Raw genomic sequence first — 24,284 nt, 5'->3', positions numbered from 1 at the left:
CCACTCCTGCCCATGTGGGGGCAGGGAGGGGGCTACCCCGTCCATGCTATCGACGAGTACCATCATATCGTTTATTAATTAATTGTGAAAGCGGCCACATCAACCGGTGGTAAATGGGTCATAACCCTTACTATGGGCTTACGACCCATTTTGGCTAAAAGTTCAATCGTGGTTGCCTTATATCTGACGACGTAATGCTCTCGGGAACATTTTGTTCTTTGACCAATTTAGAGCTACAACAACTTGAGACTCTAGCACTGAATTTCTCGTCTTTATGCATTGGAAAACCATCCAAGAAGTAATTTTCTGGGTCACGAGCTCAAAACATGTTGCAGAGTACATACAGATACTATTGTAATTTCACCAATTGAGAAATGATTTATACAAATTTTAAATAGATAAGTTTCATACAAGTCTTTATAAAAAAAATAAACCCTATCTAAAAAAATTATTATTTATTGGTGGGATGTACTTTTTACAAATAGCTTGTACAAAATTTATCTATTTGAAACTTGTATATCTAGCATCAGGAATTAGTTGGTTAGGAACTTCATGGTAATTGGCTTGGAACCGATTCTATTATTTTGGGTGAAGAGTCTATAATACAACAAATGCATGGTGATCAAATACATATAACTATTGAGGTAGATATATATAGCCTTTTTATTCAAGTCTTCCAGCACTACAAGGGCAAAAATAATTCCTAGAAGTTGTGTCAGATAGATCAACCGTGAGCTTGATGCTTCGCAAATTGAGTAATAAACGGCATGTTGTTCATGTCAATTCCTAAAGGAGGTAGCCCTCAGCTTTTCCAATCTATAATGATTCAAGCCCGGAATTTTTAGCTCAAACGCATTTTCACTAGCATATAGTTAATCTAGTGTGAGATATATATAACGTTAGAATTAAATATCCTATAAAATAAGAATAATTCTATTTGTAGGCCTGCACAATACACTATCCACACTACATAATTTGATTTAGAAGATAATTTTTAAAATTTGAATCTCACAAATCAAATTATGTCATGTAGATGGTGTGTGGTGTAAAGACTTTCAAATATTATGTCATATTGAATTGATGTCCATTTCGATTTCTTACTGGCTTTCTTTGTGAGTAACAAGTAATGTTATTTCTTCTATCGTTGTTCTCTTTCTCCTCTTCAATAATCATTATTCTAGCGTTTTGAATAAACTCACTCTGGAAATAGTATAGAAGAATTATGCTATTTATAATTCTAGTGTATAACATATCACTTAGTTTCGACCTGTTATATTCATCAAAAGAGTCAAAATACTAATATTGTTTTTTATGTTATTAACTGATCTAGCATGCTTCTACATCAGCAGTGTATTTGATGTGTCAATAAAGAAGTTATTCATAATAGAAATATCAAAGATATCTAACACCGGTCAAAGCAGTCTTAATAAGCCAGTGTTGATAGTACACTTAAATATGATAATTACATTATACTCTATATAATATATTAATATCACATAAATCATATCAAAATGTTTTAAAATAGTTTATATTGCAATAAGTAGATATTAATATTAATATAATAGAAACTTACAGTAGTCAAAAAATATTACACAATTATTTGTCAAAGATCAAAAGAACACAACAATTAGCTAGATCTCGAGCTAATAACATGGTGTGGATAATAAACTTAATATGATAATTACATTATACTCTATATAATATCACATATATTATATCAATATTTTATAAAATGGTTTATATCTCAATATATATAAGTAGATATCAACAGTTATATAATAGAAACTTACAATGGTCAAAAAATGTTACGCAAGTATTTGTCAAAGATCAAAAGAACACAACGGTAAGCTAGAGTCTCATGCTGATAACGTTTGTGAAATTGAGAAAAATTAAAAAGAAAATTGAAGGATCACAATATATAAAATGAATTATTCATAAACTCAATATTATTTCTCTATACTTTTTTGTTGTGCGTCTACTATAAATGTTTCTCAAGACTCCCTTTTATAGGCATGAGAGGAATGCGTGATATTAAATGAATACATAAAATTAGGAGACTACAGGTCCAAACTTTGCTAGTAACATTAATTCTACAGGAATTGCTTCTTTCTGTTTTGGCCAATATTTTCTACGTTGACATTCATTGATGCTTTTTTGTTCATTTTCATCATCACCTCTGGTGATATCAAGAGCAACTTTAAAGAAAAATATGTTGTCGACAATAATTTTATTTCTAAAAAATTATTCTCTCATACTTACATAATGTATCGAGATCTCGTTATTTTTAGATACATTTTCCTTTTCAGGAAATAACTTTTTAGGTGATTCTGCTTCAGGTAATTCTATTCTAGATAAATCTTATACCAAGATTTTGAATGAATCTGTAGTTTTTGTTGCTTGTTTTGTGGGTATGACCTCTTTAGGAGCATCAATTTATTTTATTTGTGTTTTTCTCTTCCAATGAATCTTATCCTTTGCACCAATAGGTCTTCTATGCTTCAAGTACGTCTTAAACCTACACCCCACTGCCCATCCCTCATTCGTCCCACCCCTGCATGGGGGTTATGGCCCTAGTGGTGCCTTGCCCTGCCCCGTCCCTAGTCTCGCCCAGCACCCAATTTTTTTTATATATAAATATTTATAATATTTAATATTTTTACCATATATAAATATATTAATATGTATTAAGTATAATTTTTACTTAATACTTTGTGTAAGTTGTAGTGTAATAGGATGATCTTTTTATAGATTGTCTTGACAATACAAGTCTCACACTTAAGTAATGTGAGACTTTTGTATTACACTATAACTTACACAAAATATGCACTGATAAATTTAAAAATTACATAGTTTTTAAATTATAGTTATATTTACAAATTTAAATTTACAATTTGAGTCCAAAGATATGTTTTTTTATCACTTTTGGACTCAGAAATAATTTTTGAACCTAGTGGACTGTAGTCCATTATTAAACTGAATGGGGGGTGGGGAGGGGGCTACCCCGCACCATATGGTGCAGGTAGCACCCCTAGACTCATTAGTTGCTACATTATTTGATAGTCCTACAGGGACATCGATCTTTGCTAAAGTATTAGTAGCCGAAATGTAAAACTTCACAATTTTCTTATGTCAGTAAAGACATCTTGTACTTAATTTGCAATAACTTACAAATGAATGATGTTCTAAACTTCTAGGATCAAGATGAGATAACGTCAAAGTATTCCATGTTATTTACTTTTATGCTTCTGGCAACTTTTCTCCCTCTAATGGTAGGAAGACTGTTTCATAAAATTTAAAACCAAAATGTGCTTTAAAAATATCCCCAGCTAAAGACTTGAGGTATTTAATTATGGAGGGAGAATCAAACCCAACATAAATTCCAAATATATGTTGAGGACTCATCTTAGTGCGTTGGAGAGATGCAATTGAAACATATACAAAACAACAAAAAGTATGAAGATGAAAAATATTTGATAGTTGACCAATTGCAAGTTGCAATAAAGAATATTTATTATTTGTAGTTGATCTTATTTGAATAAATAATGCAACATGCAAAATTGCATGTCTCTAAGTAGAGACAGATAGTTTTGTTTGAAAAAATAATAATCAAGCAATTAATTGCAAACGTTTAAAAAATAACTCAGCTAAACCATTATGAGTATATGAGTGGGCAACCGGATGTTCAACATTAATTTTGACTGACATACAATAATCATCAAAAGTTTTATATGTAAATTTTCTTATATTATCCAATCAAATAGATAGAATTGGATAATAAAAAAATTGAGCTTGTAATCTATTAATTTGTGCAAAAATTTTAGCAAATGCAACATTTAAAGTAGAGAGTAGACAACCATGTGACCATCTAGTTGATGCATATATTAAAATCATAAAATATCTAAATGTCTCACACGATAGACCATTAATTCTTTGTAAAAATGATGAAGACTCAATAATTACATTGGAATGAGATGGTATGATAATTAGCTTTCCCTTGGGAGATTCTACAGATGGATAATCATTTGGTAAAAGAATTTTCTAGTTCTTTAAAGGATGTTCATATGAATTCTTACTTATTCAACGCATCATGATTTATCCTGAATGACCAAGATGAGCATGCCAAAATTTAAAGATTTTTGGATTAGAGCACTTTTGGTGCATTACAAAATGTAATGGAATTATTTTCAATGTTGTATAATATGACAAGGAAAAGAAAGCTGGGAATATTTCTAATATGAGCTTCTAGTCTAAATTTATTGTTGTAATGTAAAGATATTCTTCACTGCCTTCATTGGTTGTTTCAATATGATAACCATTACGATGAATATCTTTAAAACTGAGTAAATTTTTTCTAAATTTTGAAGAATATACAATATCGTTAATACATAACTTTGTTCCTTTTGGTAACATTATATTAGCTTTTCTGAAGCCTTCAATTAGGTTTGATAAACCAAATATTGTATTGACATTGACTTTATTTAAAGTTAAATATTGAAAATAATTCTTATCTTTCAGAATTTTGTATTATACAACTATCTTTTAGACACAAGTCTTTACTAATAATCTTGAAATCGATCAATACATTAATAGAATCCATATATATATATATATATATATATATCCTTATAAATAAAAGCATTTATAAAATCTTATTAATGCAGAAGAAAATTTAACAAGATATATTAAAATATAACAACTCAAACATAATGTGATTACGTAATAAAGAAAACTAATTATTATGACCATATGCTTCACTAATAAAAATATCGTTATCTCCGTTTGGATCTACAAAGAAATCAAAAATATTGAAATGAGTTAGGTCAATCAAATTTGGATTATTAGAATAAGTCAAATGATTTTTGGATGATTGTGATAGGCAAAATTCATTTCGAACTATTTTTCTTTCTTCTTTCATAGATGCTTGATATAAGTCCACCAAATATTTAGACATACGACAGGTACGTGACCAATGCTATTTTGTATTACACTTGTGACATATTTATCTTCATATTTTTTTACAGGCATATTTAGCAAGTCTTTGTTTTCATCCTGTTTTATCGCAGTGTGTTTCCACCTTTTGTGGTATGTAACATTTCTCTTTAAAAAATTTTGAGTACACTCGTCTTGATTTCAATAATTTTTTTCTACCACGTCATTCCTTTATAATGATAAAATGAGATTCCATTCACTATAAGGAATGAAGTAGAGTTGGTTAGATCAAACTAGTGATTTTTTATTAACAACTCGTTATTTTGTTCAGCAACTAGCAAATAAGATATTAGTTCAGAATATTTAGTGAATTTTCGTACTCAATATTGCTATTGCAAGAGCACATTTGAAGCATGAACATGTTATATATTTCATTTCAAACATATCCTAGTGGTTTTTTCTCTACACAATTTCAATTATACAACTTAGGTGCATCCAATCACAACGAGCATTTTTTGGGAGGATCATGGTCTTCTAGTACTAGGATCACTCTCTTAAACTATCCCATAGAATTAATAGGTATTTAATAGTGAGGTAGTCAGATTTTAATTTTTCATACAAATGGTGGCAAAAGAAAATCATTACTTTCGCATGATCCTTCTGGAATGCTTCATTTCTTTCCTTAATAATATTTCCAAGGACGTTCATTCATCAAGATGAATATGTGAGCATGCATAAACAAATTATGATAAATAATTGTTGCTATAAATATTTAGGACAATAAATTTAAGTTTTGTAAGATTTAACATGATCTATAACAAATATATTAAGTATTGAATGAGAAATAAATATTTAAAATCCAACTAACATATAGAAAACAAGAATATTTGTCGCATTAATATGATAATTACATTATACTCTATATAATATCGTAAAGTTCATATCAAGATTTTATAAAATAGTTTATATCGCAATAAACGGATATCAATATTTATATAATAGAAATTTACAATGGTCGGGGAATGTTACGCAAGTATTTGCCAAAAATCAAAAGAACACAACGGTTAGTCAGAGTCTCATGCTGATAATGTGTTGTGAAATTAAGAATAAGTAACAAGAGAATTGAAGGACCACAATATATGAAACTAGCTTTTCAGAAACTCAATATTATTTTTCTATACTTTCTTATTTTGTGTTTACCACAATTGCTCATCAAGACTCCATTTTATATGCATGAGAGGATACATGATATTAAATGAATATATGAATTTAGGGAATGACAATACATGAATCAAAAGAATACATAAACATGAGAAATATAAATAAATGAATGGATAAGAATTTTAATAGTCATCTATCAAATATATAGAATGCATTTAACTACATTAATGTATTTACAACAACCACAGGATATTTTGTACAAAATCAATTAGACCGCAACCTATAATTTATGACCGTCTTCGCAACCATATGACAAATGCGTTTGTGTTAACTAATGCGTTCGTGTTAAATACACTCACGTGCCCATTGGGTCCGCAAAGACTATACGTAGCTGCTATGGATATTTTTCCTTATCAGCTATACATGTTTTGGTCCGATTGACTTTTCGTAAATGAGAATATCTATTTAATACATCCAATATACCGTTAATGTGAAAAGCTTCTATATGAGTTATGTTAAAAAATTATTGATATTTTATTTTTATTTTTTTTTAATTATAATAGACTCAGACCCTACTATAAATAGCGTGTTAACACGCTGACTTTTAATAGCAAAACTCTTCGTAAAATATTTAGACTATTGAGTTCCTGATAATTATAGAATTGTCTAATTACCTACTAAGTACGTCTTTTTTTATAAGATTAATTACTTTACACTTAATTCTTGGCTTTGTATAAATTATTTTCTATTTTATAATTATTTTTACAACTTTTATGTAAGCATAAAAATTCATGAAAATTTTAAAGTTAGCAAAAGAGAATGTGTGTATATAATATATATATATATATATATATATTATGAAGTGACATTATTATATTAATCCGTTGGAAAATAAACCTTAACATTGGAGGAATGACAGGTGAGATCCTGCAAAAGTAAAATTTATAAACTGATATTGTTATATATAGTACGTTAAATTATAAAATTATTTTTATTATAAAATAAATTTAACGTGTCAAGTTGTATGACAAATGATGATTTTGAAAAAAGGTTTCAAGATCTTAATAAGAAAAATTTTATTTATTATTTCTATACATTGCATATTATATATTTTTTTATTATTATTAAATGTGTGATATATGAATGATGAGTAGAAAATTTTAATTAATTTTAAAAAATTAAAAAAAAAAAAAAATGTGATGGACAGGTAAAAAGAATTTACAAATTAACGTATTTAGATCCAGATTTAACTGAGCAGAGTTTAACCCGACTATCTGGCATCCTAGTTTTTGACAACCCTACTCGAATTAAAGAGTTATGACTCGGTCCTAGAAGAGTAGTTGAGTCAATGGGTCAAGTCGAAGGGCGGTGGCGGGTGGCTAACTATTAATAATCCAAAAGTTTTCTTGCACACTCGATTATTTCTACTTCTAGCATCATTATTCTTAAAGCATCTTTCTGTAACTACAATTTGAATTTGCAGTGCTAGCTGTATGTTAGTGAGGGATATATATGGGTAATGATGCATTCCTAGTCTTATTTGTTCTGCTTCTACTCCTCAGAGCATGCTTCTCCGTTAATGTAGATGATACCCTTTCGAAAGGTCAGTCCCTTTCAGTGATGAATACCGACATCATCTTCTCCCAAGGTGGCAACTTTGAACTCGGATTCTTCAAACGAGGAATTCCTTCAAAAATCTACTTGGGGATATGGTGTAAACGGTTCCACAGCGAGAGGATTGTTTGGGTAGCGAATAGAGAAAACCATTTGTCTGACCCTTATACTGCAAGACTCGAATTCTCAGAGGATGGAAATCTCGTCCTTCTTGAAGCTTCCTCTAAGAAACCATTTTGGTCCACAAATTTGCAGAATCTTCCCTCAAATTCAACTGAAGCAGCACTTCTTGATGATGGAAATTTTGTTTTACGAGATAGATCGGACCTTTCTACTATATTTTGGGAGAGTTTCGACCACCCAACTGATACAGCCCTGCCAGGTGTAAAGCTTGGGATCGATAAAGCTGGCAAAGTACCGAAGCAACTTATTTCATGGAAAACTTCAGAAGATCCATCACCGGGTCTGTTCTCGTACAGGCTAGACCCAAATGGAAGAAGTGAATATATCTTGGAGTGGAACAGGTCCCAAGTTTATTGGAATACTGGAGTTTGGAATGGAAAAACTTTTGGCAATACTCCTGAGATGAGGACGAATACGATATTTCACTACAATTTCGTGTCAAATGAAAATGAAACCTATCTTATTTACTCTCTTTATAATACTTCTCTCAGGACATTATTTTTTATTAATTCTACCGGACAGTTCCAGCAACTTGCATGGCTGTCCTTCGTTGAGTCGCCGTTTATTCGAGGTTGGGCTCGACCAGAATCATTATCTGATGTCTATGCTTTGTGTGGTCCATTTGGCATATATCGTGATAATACATCTAATCCTTGTGACTGTCCAGAAGGTTTTGAACCATTTTCAGATATCGAGACCAGACTAAACGATTGGTCCGGTGGTTGTTTGAGGAAACACCCTTTGCAATGTGAAAATCGTAATGCCAAAAAAGATTGGTTCTTGAAAATATCAAGCATGAAATTGCCTGTTAACTCAAATGCATATTTGGCAGTGAGTGCTCAGAGATGTGAATTAGCTTGCATCAGTAATTGTTCTTGCACAGCTTATGCTCATAACAGCAGCAGGTGTATGATATGGGAAGGAGCTCTTTTGAACTTGCAGCGAGCCTCGGATGGTGGTGAGGCTGGACAAGATATATATCTCAGACTTTCTGCTGATGGCAACACATTAGTACCAAAGGCAGGATGAATAAGATGAAATCCACTTAAGTTTTCATTATCTTTTACTGAATTGATACCATAATTCTGTTCTGATAGAGCTAATGATTATTCTCATTATCATAATCAGGAAACAAATGGAAACCATGGGTGATTGTAGCTGTACCGGTTGCTGGAACAGGGCTAATCTTATGCCTCTATCTTTGTTTCTCAAGCAAGAAAAAGCTCAAACGCAGAGGTAAGTGTAAGTTAAAAACATTACACAGAAATCCTTAGAAAGTTACAGTTTTTTATTTTTTGTTTCTGGTTCCATGGTTGGGTCCTAAAGACTACCGTGGGGTGGTTCTCCCCTCATATAAATATATATATATATATATATATATATATATATATTCTTCATGCTCATGAAATCATTTGAACCAAGTTTTCGAGAAAAATCACACAAGCCTCACCAACATATTCAAAAACTCCTTTAATTGATTTTATCATAGAAAACACTGGATTTTCCACTAAAACGACACAAGTCGCATCATTCTGTACCAAACAGGAGAGGAGGCAGCTTCAAGCAATGATCTAATGCTATTTGATCTTAGTACTGAAACTCATGCAATCATTGATGCAACAAACACTAAAGATAATGATAAGAAAAGAGGAAAGAAGGATGTTGAGTTACCGTTGTTCAGTTATGAGAGCGTATCATCTGCAACTGATAATTTCTCAACTGCAAATAAGCTTGGAGAAGGAGGTTTTGGACCAGTCTACAAGGTAAGTATGTTCCGTTCAGCTAAATGAATGTGCTTAAAAAATATGGTAAACTTTGAGAAAGTTTAAAGAATTTATGGTTCTCTTTCACAGGGGAAGTTACTTAAGGGGCAGAAAATTGCAGTGAAAATGCTTTCAAAAAGAACTGGACAGGGGCTCGAGGAGTTTAGAAATGAGACAACACTAATTGCAAAACTTCAACACAGAAATCTTGTCAAACTCTTGGGTTGCTGTATTGAAGGAAATGAGAAAATACTAATATACGAGTACATGCCCAATAAAAGTTTGGATTTCTACCTTTTTGGTGTGTCCTTATTTCGTCATCTCGATGCTTATTATACACATACACGTGAATACAAATTATACACACACACACACACACACATATATATATATATATATATTCTGAGTTCTTGAGTGCTAATTTCCTTTATTGCATCCTTTAAACAGATCCAACTAAGAAACAAATGTTAGATTGGGGGACACGCGTTCACATTATTGAAGGGATTGCTCAAGGACTTCTCTATCTTCATCAGTATTCAAGGTTAAGAATTATACATAGAGATTTGAAACCCAGTAACATTCTCTTGGATAGTGAAATGAACCCGAAAATATCTGATTTTGGCATGGCTCGAATAGTTGGAGATAATGAAATACAAGCAAACACAAATCGGATTGTTGGAACTATGTAAGTATGCAATCTATTCCACATGCATCTCATATTTGTAAGTGCCACCTAAATTTACTAAGCACTGAATTTTGGAATCCAGCGGCTACATGTCTCCCGAATATGTCACGATGGGTCTGTATTCGATAAAGTCTGATGTGTTTAGCTTTGGAGTATTGCTACTCGAGATTGTGAGTGGGAAGAAGAACACAAGCTTTTATAACTTCGAGTCACTCAATCTTGTTAGATATGTGGGTGATTTTTATACCCTATTACATTTTTCATGTTTTTACATCAATAATTTATAAATTAAGATCTTCTTTAATTGTCCGAGTGTATCGGATGGTCCAATGCAAAGAGAGAGACACAATTTTAAATGCACATGTGTAATCAACATTGCTCGAAAATCCTATGCTGCTAAGATTAAAATATATAAAGCCCAAAGATTTGCCATCTGTCTCTCGAAATGGCCATCCAATTTGCTCAGGCAATTGTAGAGGATTTAAGCTATAAACCGAATTACTTTTAATGTTTAACGAAATTTACATTAATTTAAAATGAATACAGGCTTGGGAATTATGGAGAGACGGTCGAAGTGTGGAGCTGATGGATTCAACGATAGGGTGTTCATCTTCCACTTCTACCCCGGTGAGATACATTAACATCGGCCTACTTTGCGTTCAAGAAAGTCCAGCTGATCGACCTGACATGCGTGATGTAGTCTCGATGATCAGTAATGAACATTCACCTCTGCCGACACCCAAGCAACCAGCTTTTACAGCAATTAAGTCTGCAGAAGAAAATTGTTCAATAAACAGTGCAACTTTTTCGATAATGGAGGCTCGATGAATACTAGTGTTTCGTTTATTAATTAACTGGGCAAGCTGATAGGCAAAGCTTCCAGGAAGTAATTTGTGGGTCACAAGATGGTTTCAAACATGCTGCATGCAGAGTCCATACAGACAGGTAGTATTGTAATTTCATGAAGTCGGCTAGGAACTTCGTAATATTAATTCTCTTTAATTTTATTTCAGATGAAGAGTATAGAATACGACAAGTAGGTCATGGTGAAATACATATAACAATTGTGGTAGATATTGCCTTTTTATTCAAATCTTCAGCCACCACAAGGGAAATAATAATTCCTATAAGTTGTGTAGGCCAGCTAGAACCATGAGCTTTATGCTTTACAAATTGAGTAATAAACGGCATGTTGTTCATCTCAATTCTTAAAAGGTTTTCAATTGATTCCTTACATGCCATGTCAATGGTGTGAAAGGCATGTAGAATATTTCATTTATATAAAATACTTCATCCTATTTTTTTAATTTATTATAATTATTAATTGAAGAATAACATATTTAAAAAGTTATAGAATTATATTATAAACATAATTAAAAATAATGCCATAAGATATTTTGACCCAGACAATTTATGCCGCCTCTGCAACTTTATGACTAACGCGTTCGTGTTGAACAGTCATGTTCCCCATTGGGTCTAAAAAGAACAACAACTAGAAGCAAAACACTTTCAGTGCTCCTCCGTTCGTCTCCCTTTCGCAGCCCCACTTTCACTCCGCGACCCACATCATTGACTCATTCCTTGGCTGTGCTGCACTCCCCGCGACCCATCCAAACCATTACAGGTGATGAAAATTATATTCATCGTGTCTAGACATTACACACTACATCATTTTTTTTTTATTTTTTTAATGAATAGAAGAATTCAATAAATTTAAAAAGAATAAATCAAAAAAATTAAAAAAAAAATTATAGTGTGTGGCATGTGATACGTGGAGATGATGAAAATAGCAAAGATCTACCGGTGATACCCTCATGCCATTAGATCCCTACCGCAGTTCGTAGTATTGACTCTTTAATTTTATAATTTATCAATTGGACTACAAATCTCGTGCATTGAAATTATATCTTCCCAAAAATCTCCTTTGTTTATAGTTTTTATAACAACTTTAGTTTTGCTATTTCTTGTAACCTCTAAATTAAAATTATTCTTTCTTATGAAAATATTTATTTATTTTTTAAAAAACAATTATACTAACTAGATATAACTTTTTTACAATGTATATTTTGAGTTTCCTGTAAATATAATTTGGATATTTAAAAAAAAAAAACTTTCTCAATTGATGGTTCCTGAAATTTGTTTGCACCTAACTTTAGGATCCAACATCCATATATCAAATAATTGAAAAAGGAAATTAAAGAGAAAAACTAAGGAAAAATTTTATAGGATGCCCGTACGAGTGATTCTATTTACAAAGTCTAGTGTGCAAAATATCACTTCTTATTAACGCCATTTGGATTGAGAAATATCATAAGATGATTTTAGATAAATTGAATAAAATATTATTAAAATATTATTATTATTTTGAGATTTAAAAAAGTTAAATTATTTATTATATTTTATATAAAAATTTTAAAAAATTATAATGATCAGATGAGATGAATTGAGTTGAGATCACTTCTAAACAAGTATTAAATCCATCATAAACACAAAATGTCAAAATTAAAGAAGTGTTTTTTAATAATATTATAAATTTTTTATTTTTTTAAAATATTTATAATAATTAAAAAATACATAAAAAAATTAAAAATTAAAATACATCGGAATACTTCTTCCGATTGCGTGTTAGGATTCGTTTGGTTGATGAACTTCTCTCAACTCATCTCAATTCATTATTATAATTTTTTTAAATTTCAACATAAAATATAATAAATAATTTAACTTTTTCAAATTCTAAAATAATAATAATATTAAAAAATAATATTCTAACAATATTTTATCATCTCAATTCAACTCAACTCAACTAATTTCAACATCAAAACACAACCTTAGAGTAGTTTGGAAAGAGATATGGTAGACTGACAATCAGATAATAATTTGTTTATAATTATGTAATAAAATAATTTTTTAAAATTTTATTTTAATTTGATGTGTTTAAGTTTAATAAAATATTATTTTATTTAAAATTATCTATAAATTACGAATATTCAGTTGTTAGCAAAGGCCGAATATCTCGGTCAATGGTCTGGAATGACTCTGTCAATTTTCTCAGTAGCAAAAGGCCGAATTAAATATCTCCACTTTACTCGTACATTTCTAGCATCATTATTCTTCTTTCTTTTATTTTGCTGCAATTACTCACTCTCTGCGAGGAATGGTTACGAATATTGCCAAGTCATGGCATTTCTTTGTTCTGCTTCTAACCCTTTCCTACTGCAAAGCATGTTTCTCCCTTGTGGGTGATACAATTTCAGCGGGTCGGGTTCTTACAGTGAACGACAGGCTGGAATCTCAAGGTGGGATATTTGAACTCGGTTTCAACAGACTACCCTCTTCTTCTTCAAGAATCTACCTCTGCATATGGTATAAAAACTTTGATGCAAAAGACATTGTCTGGGTGGCAAATAGAGAGAACCCACTGTCTGACCCATCTTCCTTAAAACTCAAACTCTCGGAAGATGGCAATCTGGTCCTGCTCGGAGATTCCTCCAAGATACCATTTTGGTCCACAAAGCTGTCTTCTCCACTGTCAAAATCAACTGAAGCAGTACTTCGCGATGACGGAAATCTTGTTTTAAGAGATAACTCGAGCCTGAATACTATATTTTGGGAGAGTTTCGACCATCCAACCGATACATGGCTGCCAGGCGCAAAGCTTGGTATCGATAAGGTTACTGGAAAATCGAAGCAGATTATTTCTTGGAAGAGTTTGGAAGATCCTGCACCGGGTATGTTCTCGTTTGGATTAGACCCAAATGGAAGCATGAGTCAATTTATCTTACGGTGGAACAGAACCCAAATATATTGGAGAACTGGAGATTGGACTGGAAAATCTTTCAGCTTAGCTCCTGATATGTGGATGAATGATGTCAGCAACTACAATTTTGTATCCAGCGAAAAGGAACAATATTTTATATTTTCTGTTAAAAATACTTCCAGGTTTAGATTTTACATTACGCCTTCAGGACAGATCCAGCAAATGGCGCGGAATCCTAGCCCTTGGGCTTGGGCTATATTTTGGTCTCAACCGGCAAATCCATGTGGTGTCTATGCTTCGTGTGGTGCATTTGGCGTGTGTACTAAATATGGGAATTGTGAATGTCTAAAAGGCTTTGAACCATCTTCGATTGAAGACGCCAATCTGAAAGATTGGTCAGGAGTTTGTGTGAGGAAATTGCCTTTGCAATGTGAGAACAGTAAGCCTGCTAATGGCAAAAGTGATTCATTCCTGGAAATGTCAAACATGGGATTGCCAGTCAATCCCATAACGTATTTGTCAGGGAGTGCTAGGATATGTGAAAAGTCTTGCATGGAAAAATGCTCTTGCACAGCATATGCTTATAATATCAACACGTGTATGATATGGGAAGGAGCTCTTTTGAACATAACGCAACTTCCAGATGGTGATCCGGTTGGAAAAGTCATCCATCTCAGACTTGCTGGCGATGAGCATCAAATTAGAACCAAAGGCATGATGAATGAGATTAAATATACAGAAGTTTATGCTATCATTTTATCCGAGTGAGTGCTAAATTTTCGGTTATGGTTGAGCTAATATTTATTCTTATCCTCCTAATCAGGAAACAAATGGAGAGTACGAGTAATTATAGGTGTTCTGGTCCCTGCAGCAGTGGTTATCTTATGTCTCTGTATTTGTTTTTCAAGGGGAAAGCTCAAACGCAAAGGTAAGCGCAAGTTCTGCACGCAGAGAAATCACTTTACAAAAATTACAAGCTTTATTTGTTCATTGTTTTGGTTTTGTGGGTCAACGACAACCGTATAAAGATGTACCTATATCTAAGAACAAAAAAGAAAAAAAAAAAACTCCACACTTTCTCCTGCTCCAAACACTAAAAATTAGATAAATATTTTAGTCATAAAGAGATTCTACAAAAGTAAATTCACAGACTGATATATTTTGATGTAGTATATTAAATTGTAAAATTATTTTTATTGTAGAGTAAATCTAATGTATTATATGAAACTATGACGGTCTATAAATTTACTTTTGTGGGACCTAAAACTATGATCCTCACATCTGTTGGTGAAGATGGAGTTCAGGCTCTGGAGATTAACTGCATGTAGAGAGAGGTGCTACCCGCATGGTACAAGGCGGGGGAGATTTTTATTCTTTGTTCGAGCTCAACTTGATAAGCTAAACTTCCAGCTTGAGCTCGAGCGACGAGCTCGAGTCACAATGAGCTCGAGCTCAGCTCGAATTTTTTATTTTTTATTTTTTTAATAATTAATAAATTAGATAAATAAAAAAATTTAATATTGAATTTGTACAACTAACAAGTAGAACCTCTATTGAATTATAAGATTTTAAGAATTTATAAATAATTAATATGATATTTATCCATAATAACAAAATATTATATGCATACATAAATTATTAATACATACACATAATATGATAGCATATATTTATTTCATATATGATTCTCATATACTAGTATATGAAATTATTAAATCTTATCGACTAATTATTGTACAAATTATAAAATATAGCTGTGAAGTATATTCAATATATAGACATAAGTAATTAGATTACATATTATATATTTAATTATAAAAATGTTATGCTTATATTATTAGCTAATACATATATATATATATATATACATAGGTGTATGTATATATTTATCAATATATGAATGAACTTTAATCGAGTCGAGTTAACGAGTCGACTCGAGCATAAACGAGCGTGCCTTAACGAGCCCTAACCGAGTTGAGTTTTGTTGAGTATGTGTCATTTACTAATTGAGCAAATATTTGCTTTTACGGACGAGCTTTTTTATTTAACGAGTCAAATTAGATTCGAGTTTGACTGGACGAATACCGAGCGGGCTATCGAACAAACTAGTTCATTTACAGCCTTACATGTAGGTCCTCCTACAAACTTTCACCAACCACATCCATGGGAAGGGCTCTTTGCTAATGTAGCCTATGCAACCTTTTTTTTCCTAATAAACGACTAAAGGAACGGGTTAACCTACGTGTACTCAAATGGCTCATAGTGATTGAGCTTTTTTGAACCTAATGTTGTAACCTACTAATAATTGATTCAAGCAGACTGATTGAGCACTAGATTTTCAGCCGAAGTACTCAGAGTGAGATTTCTATCTTTCTATATCAAACAGGAGAGCAGGCTTCAAGCAATGATATACGGTGTTTTGATTTTAATACGGAATTTCATGCAATGAGTGATGAACCGATCACTGAAGATAATCTGAAGAGAAGAGGGAAGAAGGATGCTGAGTTACCACTATTCAGTTACAAGAGTGTATTAGCCGCAACCAATAATTTCTCGATTGCGAACAAGCTCGGGGAAGGAGGTTTTGGACCTGTCTACAAGGTATATACGTTTTCTTCTTGATCCTAGAGAATGAGCTAAAAAAATTATGTCAACCAACGTCGTAAAACTTTTAAAAAAAAAGTTTAAAGAGCTTATATGTGGTTCTCTTTCATAGGGGAAGTTATTCAGAGGGCAAGAAATTGCAGTGAAAATGCTTTCAAAAAATTCAGGACAAGGACTTGAGGAGTTCAGGAATGAGACGATACTAATTGCAAAACTCCAGCATAGAAATCTTGTCAGAGTCTTGGGTTGCTGTATCGAGCAAGATGAGAAAATATTAATATACGAGTACATGCCCAATAAAAGCTTGGATTTCTACCTTTTTGGTGCGAGCGTCTTTCATCATATATTAATGTGTCTTATAAACACAGATATATGCATGTAAACTACATAGTTGTTTAAATGTATCATCTTTTTTTCTTTTGCAACAGATCCGACCAAGAAAAAGATGTTAAATTGGGAGACACGCATACACATTATTGAAGGCATTGCTCAGGGGCTTCTTTATCTTCATCAACATTCAAGATTACGAGTCATACATAGAGATCTCAAACCCAGTAACATTCTCTTGGATAGTAGAATGAACCCGAAAATATCAGATTTTGGCATGGCTCGAATAGTAGGAGACAATCAAACACACGCTAACACGAGGAGAATTGTTGGGACTTAGTAAGTATGCTATCTATTTGTTATATAATACCTTCATCAATTGCTTGAATAATTCATTGTTTTGAAACACAGTGGTTATATGTCTCCTGAATATGCAATGGAGGGTCTCTACTCGATAAAGTCTGATGTGTTTAGCTTTGGAGTATTGCTACTAGAAATTGTGAGCGGCAAGAAGAATACTGGCTTCTATAACAGCGAGTCACTCAATCTTCTTAATTATGTGCGTAACTTTTCAACCCTCTCAAATTCTTATTGCTTTGTATGTAAGTTGCATTGAAATGCTCTCAGAGTAATCAATCAAGTTTTCAATGCTTTAAAATTATTACAGGTTTGGGAGTTGTGGACGACCGATCAGAGTTTGGACTTGATGGATTTGATTATAGGGTATCCTCCTTCCATTTCTATTCTGTTGAGACTCATTCACATCGGGCTTCTTTGTGTCCAAGAAAGTCCGACTGATCGACCCGCCATGCTCGATGTAGTCTCAATGATCAGCAATGAACATGCACCTCTGCCCACACCTAAAAAACCTGCTTTTATCAGAGGCCGGACTGCAATGGATAGAAATTCTGCAGTCAACATGAGTGCAGGAGTAAACAACCTTTTAACTATTTCAATCATGGAACCTCGATGATTACAAAGTACCATTTTACAACCTCCGCGAGTGAAAGAGTCTCTTCACCATTTCAGCTGGTCAAATTTTAGCTAATAAGTCAACATCTTTCGTACTTTAGAAACATACTTTTCTAAAACACAATAATATATCTCACCGTCTTCCATTTAAATACTTCATTTTTTTTTTCTCTCTTTTACAGCAATCACATATTTAAAATTTATTATTTTTTCCAACTGGGTATATGGAAAATGCTAGAGCTCCCGCTGGGGGCTCCCGCTGGGAGCTCCCGCTGGAACTCTAGTGTATTTTTTTATGTGTATTTTTTAATTTTTTTTTTATGTAGATGTTTTTAATAATTTTAAATATTTTTAAAAAATAAAAAAATTTATAATATTATTAAATAATACTTGCTTAATCACGAAGTAAAATATAAAATATTTTTATATGATTTTTTATTTTACTTCGTGACTAAGGAAGTATTTTTTAATAATTTTTTTTTACTTCTTGATTAAGAAAGTGTTTTTAATAATGTTCTAAATTTATTTTATTTTTTAAAAAATATTAAAAAATATTAAAAAAAATTATATAAAAAACAACTTAAAAAAAAACACATACAAAAATACACTACAATCCCAGCGGGAGCTCCCAGCGGGGGCTGTAGCACGATCCATTGTCAAAAATGCATCATAGCATGAAGATGATTATGGGTTAGGGCTGAAATATCATTTCTCCCAAAAATCTTAACCAACGAAAAGAGATCAATTTAATCAAAATGTAGCAAATAGCCCATGGTGACTCCAATTTGTATTTTGCGCCGAATCCTCGTGCATAGGTCACTCAGAACACATAGCAGCAGTCCGATAAAAGACTTGGACTCCTTGAACTTAGAAGGACGGTGCTATTATGCTGTCCAGTTTGTATGGTTGGTCGTGTATTCTGTTATTTTCAAAATATATTGTATCTCATTTAATTATTATAATTTTTTTAATTTTTAATATAAAATAAAATATATAATTTAATTTTTTTTAATTTTAAAATAAAAATAATATTAAAAAATATATTTTAACAATATTTTATTCAACTTTTTAATTTTAATCTTAACTCATATCATCTCATCTGTAAAAATAAACGAGTCATCTATTTGTATTTTTTATTTTTATTTTTTAAACATGTTTAAATATTTTTAAAAAATATATCAATTTATTAATAATTATTTCTTTAACTATTTAAAAAAATAAAAAAAAATAATAACATAAGCAGTCAAATTGAGGAGACAAACTCGAGGGACGTAATATTATTTTCCAACTTCGAATACGTTTAGCACTTTTGCATCTTATGCTCCTAGCTTTGACATCTTACCATAGATGAGTAGATGGAGAGCTGGCATATGACATGTTTTCTACACCTCCCGGAAATAATTAGGATGTCCCATGCTTTGTCTGTGTGAGAAATTATTAAAATCCAGCGTCCAAGAACAACATCATGTATCATCCTAATTCGTAGGAAAAAAAAAAAGTATGTATTAACGATCCTTTACGTTGGCAACGGTTGAATGAAAAACAAGATTCCGTAGGAGGACGACGAGAATGGCAATGGCGTGTCGAATCAGCAATTCCCATGAGGTGATGTGAACGACGTGCCGGCATGGACTGTTCAGGAATTGCCTTCGGCTCCTGGACTTTCTGTAGTAATGAACCGATGACCACTGACTCCACGATCGAGTTACTTGTTCCCGGGGGCGCATGCTTTTGGCATTGATTGTTCGTTTTTTTTTTTAAGTATTATATCTGTATAATAAAAAATAAATCTGTATTTTGAGATTTTAGTAACCTTTAAATTAAAAAAAAATTAAAGATAGTTAAAGATGATTAAAAGACCACGTTTTATATAATAAAATGAAAGTATAGTTTGCAGCATTATTATTGAAGAGTGGTTATCTATTAAATGCGTAGGAAGTCTAAAGAGAACATATGGTGAACGGAAAAAAAATAATAAAACACATGTTGAATATAACACTTATCACCAATGGTGATTCATTAACTTTGTAGAAAGTCTATGAATCGAAAATAATACTAAATAACACGTTCAATATGAGAGTTATCATAAATGAAAAAAGAAAAAAAAGAGTGCGTGAGACATTAGGAAGTCAATGGCTCTTATGCTAAAATGCCGACAACAACTCGTACGGTCGATTGCTAGTCTGATATGAGGAAACTTGTATTGAAAAATTGGTGAAATTGAGAAAATTTTGTAAGAGATAAAGTTAACGGAAGAATTTTAAAATAAATAATCTAAAAAATTGAGCAATTTCTGAGGAGAGAGAAATGAAATTATAATATGATTTTACAATAAGTTATATGAAATCCTTGTTTTGTCTATTTGTGATTACATTTTTACCTCATCCGATTTTAAGATTTTCTCTTTCTTTTTCTATTGGTCCTGAAATATCTCGTCGGGTTTCCTCCCTAGGAAAACACTGTTCATCTTTTTTTAGACCAGTAAGCAGTAACCCACAGCTCTTGTTTTATTTAGAGCATTTTCAATGACTCATGTATAATATAAAAAATGTAAATTATTTGAATAATTGTTAATAAAATGAGTTTCATCTAATTAGATAAAAGAATATGTAAAATACAAATCCCTACAGTAACCCGTTATATATAGTGGGTATTGTAAAAGAGATGGCTACATGCTTTGACATGTTGCGGAGAGAGAGAGAGAGAGAGAGGCTTACTTTAATGATGAAAGAACGTGAGAGCAGGAACATAGAGAGTGGATTTGCTTTATACGAGCTTACTACATCTTCTGCATAGTTGGAGATAACATGACATGCATGCATTGATTTCTATCGTCAAATATGATTAATTTGTAGAGCTGAAACTTTCATGCAAAACTTTTACCACGTCATCGTAATTGATCTTTCACGTACAGATAATCAACCCAAAGGAAATATATAGAAATTCTACGGTTGGAACATACCATTCTACGGTTGGAACAACCGATTTGATACAGAGACCTTAAATTCATTCCCTCAGACAGAAAATTAACGAAGAAAAATCACATATAAAATATAAGGTTATAGATAAGAATAATGATATATACCTCTCTCTCTCTCTCTCTCTCTCTCTCTCTCTCTCTCTCTCTCTCTCTCTCTCTCTCTCTCTCTCTCTCTCTCTCCGCAACATGTCAAAGCATGTAGCCATCTCTTCCTCTCCCTTTGATTTCCCTCCATCGCGCCGCCACCGTGCCGCTATGAGCAGCTCCTCCCACGAGCTTCGACAGCCACCTCTTCCCCACAACGCAGCTCCTCGATGCAGCGCCCGTAGCTCTTCCCTAGCCCCACTACGCAGCGCATTTACACACACGAGTTTCTCCCCATAATGCTACCGTTAGCCAAGCCCACGCCATCGCACCACCACAACGGCTTAGATCTGCCGCCTACATGGGCAGCCTTCCACGGCACCTTCCCTGCTCCTTCATGCCCAGTCGAGCCTCTACCTCTTCCATTTTGTGATTTTGTAAAATCAGGATGATTTACAGTGAGTTTGTAATCATCCTATGGTGATTTTGAGATAATTTAAAGTGAGTTTGGTCTGTGCTTACTATGATTTTGTGATCTATTGTGGTGATTTTGTGTGATGATTTTGTGATGATCTATTGTTGTAATTTTGTAATCTGTTGTGGTGATTTTGTGATATTTTGGAAAGAATATTGTTGTGAGGATGTAGAGAGGGACGAAGATGAAAAGTGTAAAATAAGAGTACTGTTCATACTGTTCATTACTGTTTATTGGGCAATAGATGCTTTTAAGGATAAGGAGATATTAGGATCATTTATTTGTCTCTCTTTCTTTTAGTACAGACCAACCAAAACCCTACCATATTAGTCAAAGTTTTAGTTATGAATTCGTCTCCCTACAGTCCCATGCAAGCCTATACATTTTTTTCCCTACAAATTTTTTGAATTACAATAATGCCACCGATCAGTGTCTTCCGTTGAAATGCATTTGTATTCCTCTGAAATTGATTGAAAATTTTACCACCCTCCTCTCTTCAATCCTTGTGCCACGGAGTAGCACTGTAGCAGTGGTTGGATCGTTCACCACTGTCGGCCTCCTCGTAAATCTCCCTGGTGGGACTTAGAGTTTCGTTTTGAATATTCTTGAAATCCATCTACTTCGCTGCTATCGGCTTGAGTTTCTCCCCCACCACTGTTGGCATCGACTTCGACCATTCTCTCATTATCCATGCGTTGTACCACAAGCACAAAATTCCTGTGCTGCTAGGTATGTTTTTCCTGACTTGGAAAATTGTTGTTGCTAATTGGTTTCAAAGAGATTTTTTGTTGCCTTGTAACACGAGCACAAACAATACCAACAACAGGGAATTAGAAAAGCTGAAAATAGCATTCTCACGAGGGAACTAAAAGATTAAATGAAGGTTTTATGATTTGTATTTTTTTCATTTTTATTTTGGCAAGGAATTTGATATGAATAATTGCAAGCAAAGTAATATTTTTTTTTTTTTTTTGCCAAAACATAGTAGTATTTCTTTAGTTATGTATAGAGATAGGCTGCAAGGAAAGGGGATGGGTCTCGCACCGAGGGTGGGGAAGGGGTTGGCAGCGGTCTTGAGCTAACGAAAGGCTCAAATGGGTCTTGCACTGAGGCAGGGGGAAGGGGATGGGTCTCGTACTGAGGAAGGGGGAAGGGGTTGGCAATGGTCTCAAGCTGACAAAGGGCTCAAAAAGGGTTGGTAGTGTTTTCTCCCACAGGTCTCGTTCTTCTCTTTTCCATTTGCCAAAACGATGCATATTTCCGTTTAGTGAAACACATTGTTTCAGTCATGGGCGTGCATAAGTAGTCTCCATTCGGGAATTGCAAACAAAATTTTTCTTTAGTTATGAATCCCAAGATTTGAAAGGTATGCCACGGGGTTTATATCTTTTAGTATTTACTCAATATTAAGATTCATAATTTCGGATAAGACATTTAATAGGTTCGTTTTGGCTTATGTGGGCATGAATCCTATCATGTGCATCACTTTTATAAGGATGATATTCTCTCGAGTCTTGTTTGAATTCAGAGTATAGACATATAGCATTCCTAACCTATTACATCATCATGAAAAATTATAAAAATATTTTTACTACAAAAAAATTTCACAAAAATAAATTTATAAAAACGTGACTCAATGTAAAATGTATAATAGGTTATGAGTACCATATGTTCATATTCTAGGTGCTTGAGCTGACAAATTTATTCAAGAAATATTATAAGGGCATGTTTGGAAAATTATATTCATCTCATCTCATCGTAAATTTTTTCATAATTTTCTTCTTAAACATCCCTCAAATGCAAACTATTTTTAATTTCATATCTTCAATTTTTTCATATAATTATTACCTAGTCATTACAATTTTTTTAAACTTCTAAACAAAATACAAAAAATAATATTATTTTTTTAAATTTTAAAATAAAAATAATATTTTAACTTTTAAAATATTTTTATTTAAATTTTTATCTCTTATTTTTTAAAATCTAATAAAATATCATAATTCAAACTATTTGACTATTATTTAAAAAATTACCATCTCATTTCATTCTCCAAATATCTCCTAATACTACCTAATAATTACATAATTACACGTACAAATCCAACCCTTTAAATAAAATAGACCCATCCGAAAAATTTTACTTTTTTAATAATGAATTTTATTTTTTATTCTTAAAAAAAATGAATGAATATTAAATACGGTAAACTTATAGCCTTATATCGTTCGTTACTTGCATGGGGTGATTCTTTACTCCCGCGTTTGGACTATAGTTTTGAATTTCGTACCGTATCGATTGGTATGGTTAAAATTTTTTAAATTACAATCTTATTTTTTAACTCTAAATTTATATTAGACTATTTATAATTTATATATATATTTATATATAATTTATTTATATAAAGACTATTATTTTAAAATATAATTTATTTATATATTAATTATTTCAAAATATTATTTTAAAATATTATTTTAAAACGATATCAATATATTTTAATCGATACGTCCTCCGATATGATATTCAAAACATTAATTTGGACCCATGAATTGTTAAGCGAGCGTGAGGCCCGTGCTCTATTGTGCTAGAAGACTATAAAGCTAGTCAACTTCAGTCGGCACAGAAGCTTTTAAGCCACAAGTCTTGAATTATTATCTTTGAAGGAAGGTGCTGAGCTGGCAACTCATTCCTCCTTCATTTGTATTTTTATAAAATATTATTATTTTTATATAATATTTTATAAAAATATTTTTCAT

The 24,284-nt window shown here is 32.3% G+C and overlaps 2 protein-coding genes across 2 annotated transcripts; both read left to right on the top strand.

Moving 5' to 3' along the window:
• Positions 1-7,535: 7,535 nt before the first annotated feature.
• LOC118344829 (G-type lectin S-receptor-like serine/threonine-protein kinase At2g19130) lies at positions 7,536-8,916 on the top strand. Its single transcript, XM_035686244.1, has one exon. The coding sequence runs from the start codon at positions 7,603-7,605 to the stop codon at positions 8,914-8,916; it is 1,314 nt and encodes a 437-aa protein (XP_035542137.1). The 5' UTR covers positions 7,536-7,602.
• A 102-nt stretch (positions 8,917-9,018) lies between these two features.
• LOC109015622 (G-type lectin S-receptor-like serine/threonine-protein kinase At1g11300) lies at positions 9,019-18,169 on the top strand. The gene is made up of 13 exons (XM_035686243.1): positions 9,019-9,123; positions 9,433-9,650; positions 9,741-9,951; positions 10,098-10,335; positions 10,418-10,565; positions 10,882-11,160; positions 13,436-14,804; positions 14,916-15,020; positions 16,479-16,693; positions 16,809-17,019; positions 17,125-17,362; positions 17,435-17,582; positions 17,691-18,169. Exons 2-13 carry the CDS (start codon positions 9,462-9,464, stop codon positions 17,994-17,996), a joined length of 3,657 nt encoding a protein of 1,218 aa, XP_035542136.1. The 5' UTR covers positions 9,019-9,123; positions 9,433-9,461; the 3' UTR covers positions 17,997-18,169.
• Positions 18,170-24,284: the final 6,115 nt, after the last annotated feature.

The sequence above is a fragment of the Juglans regia genome, chromosome 16 (genome assembly GCF_001411555.2).
Source record: "Juglans regia cultivar Chandler chromosome 16, Walnut 2.0, whole genome shotgun sequence".
Lineage (NCBI taxonomy): Eukaryota > Viridiplantae > Streptophyta > Magnoliopsida > Fagales > Juglandaceae > Juglans > Juglans regia.
The sequence above is the reverse complement of the archived record's forward strand: the minus strand, read 5'-3'. Positions and strand labels throughout refer to the sequence as shown.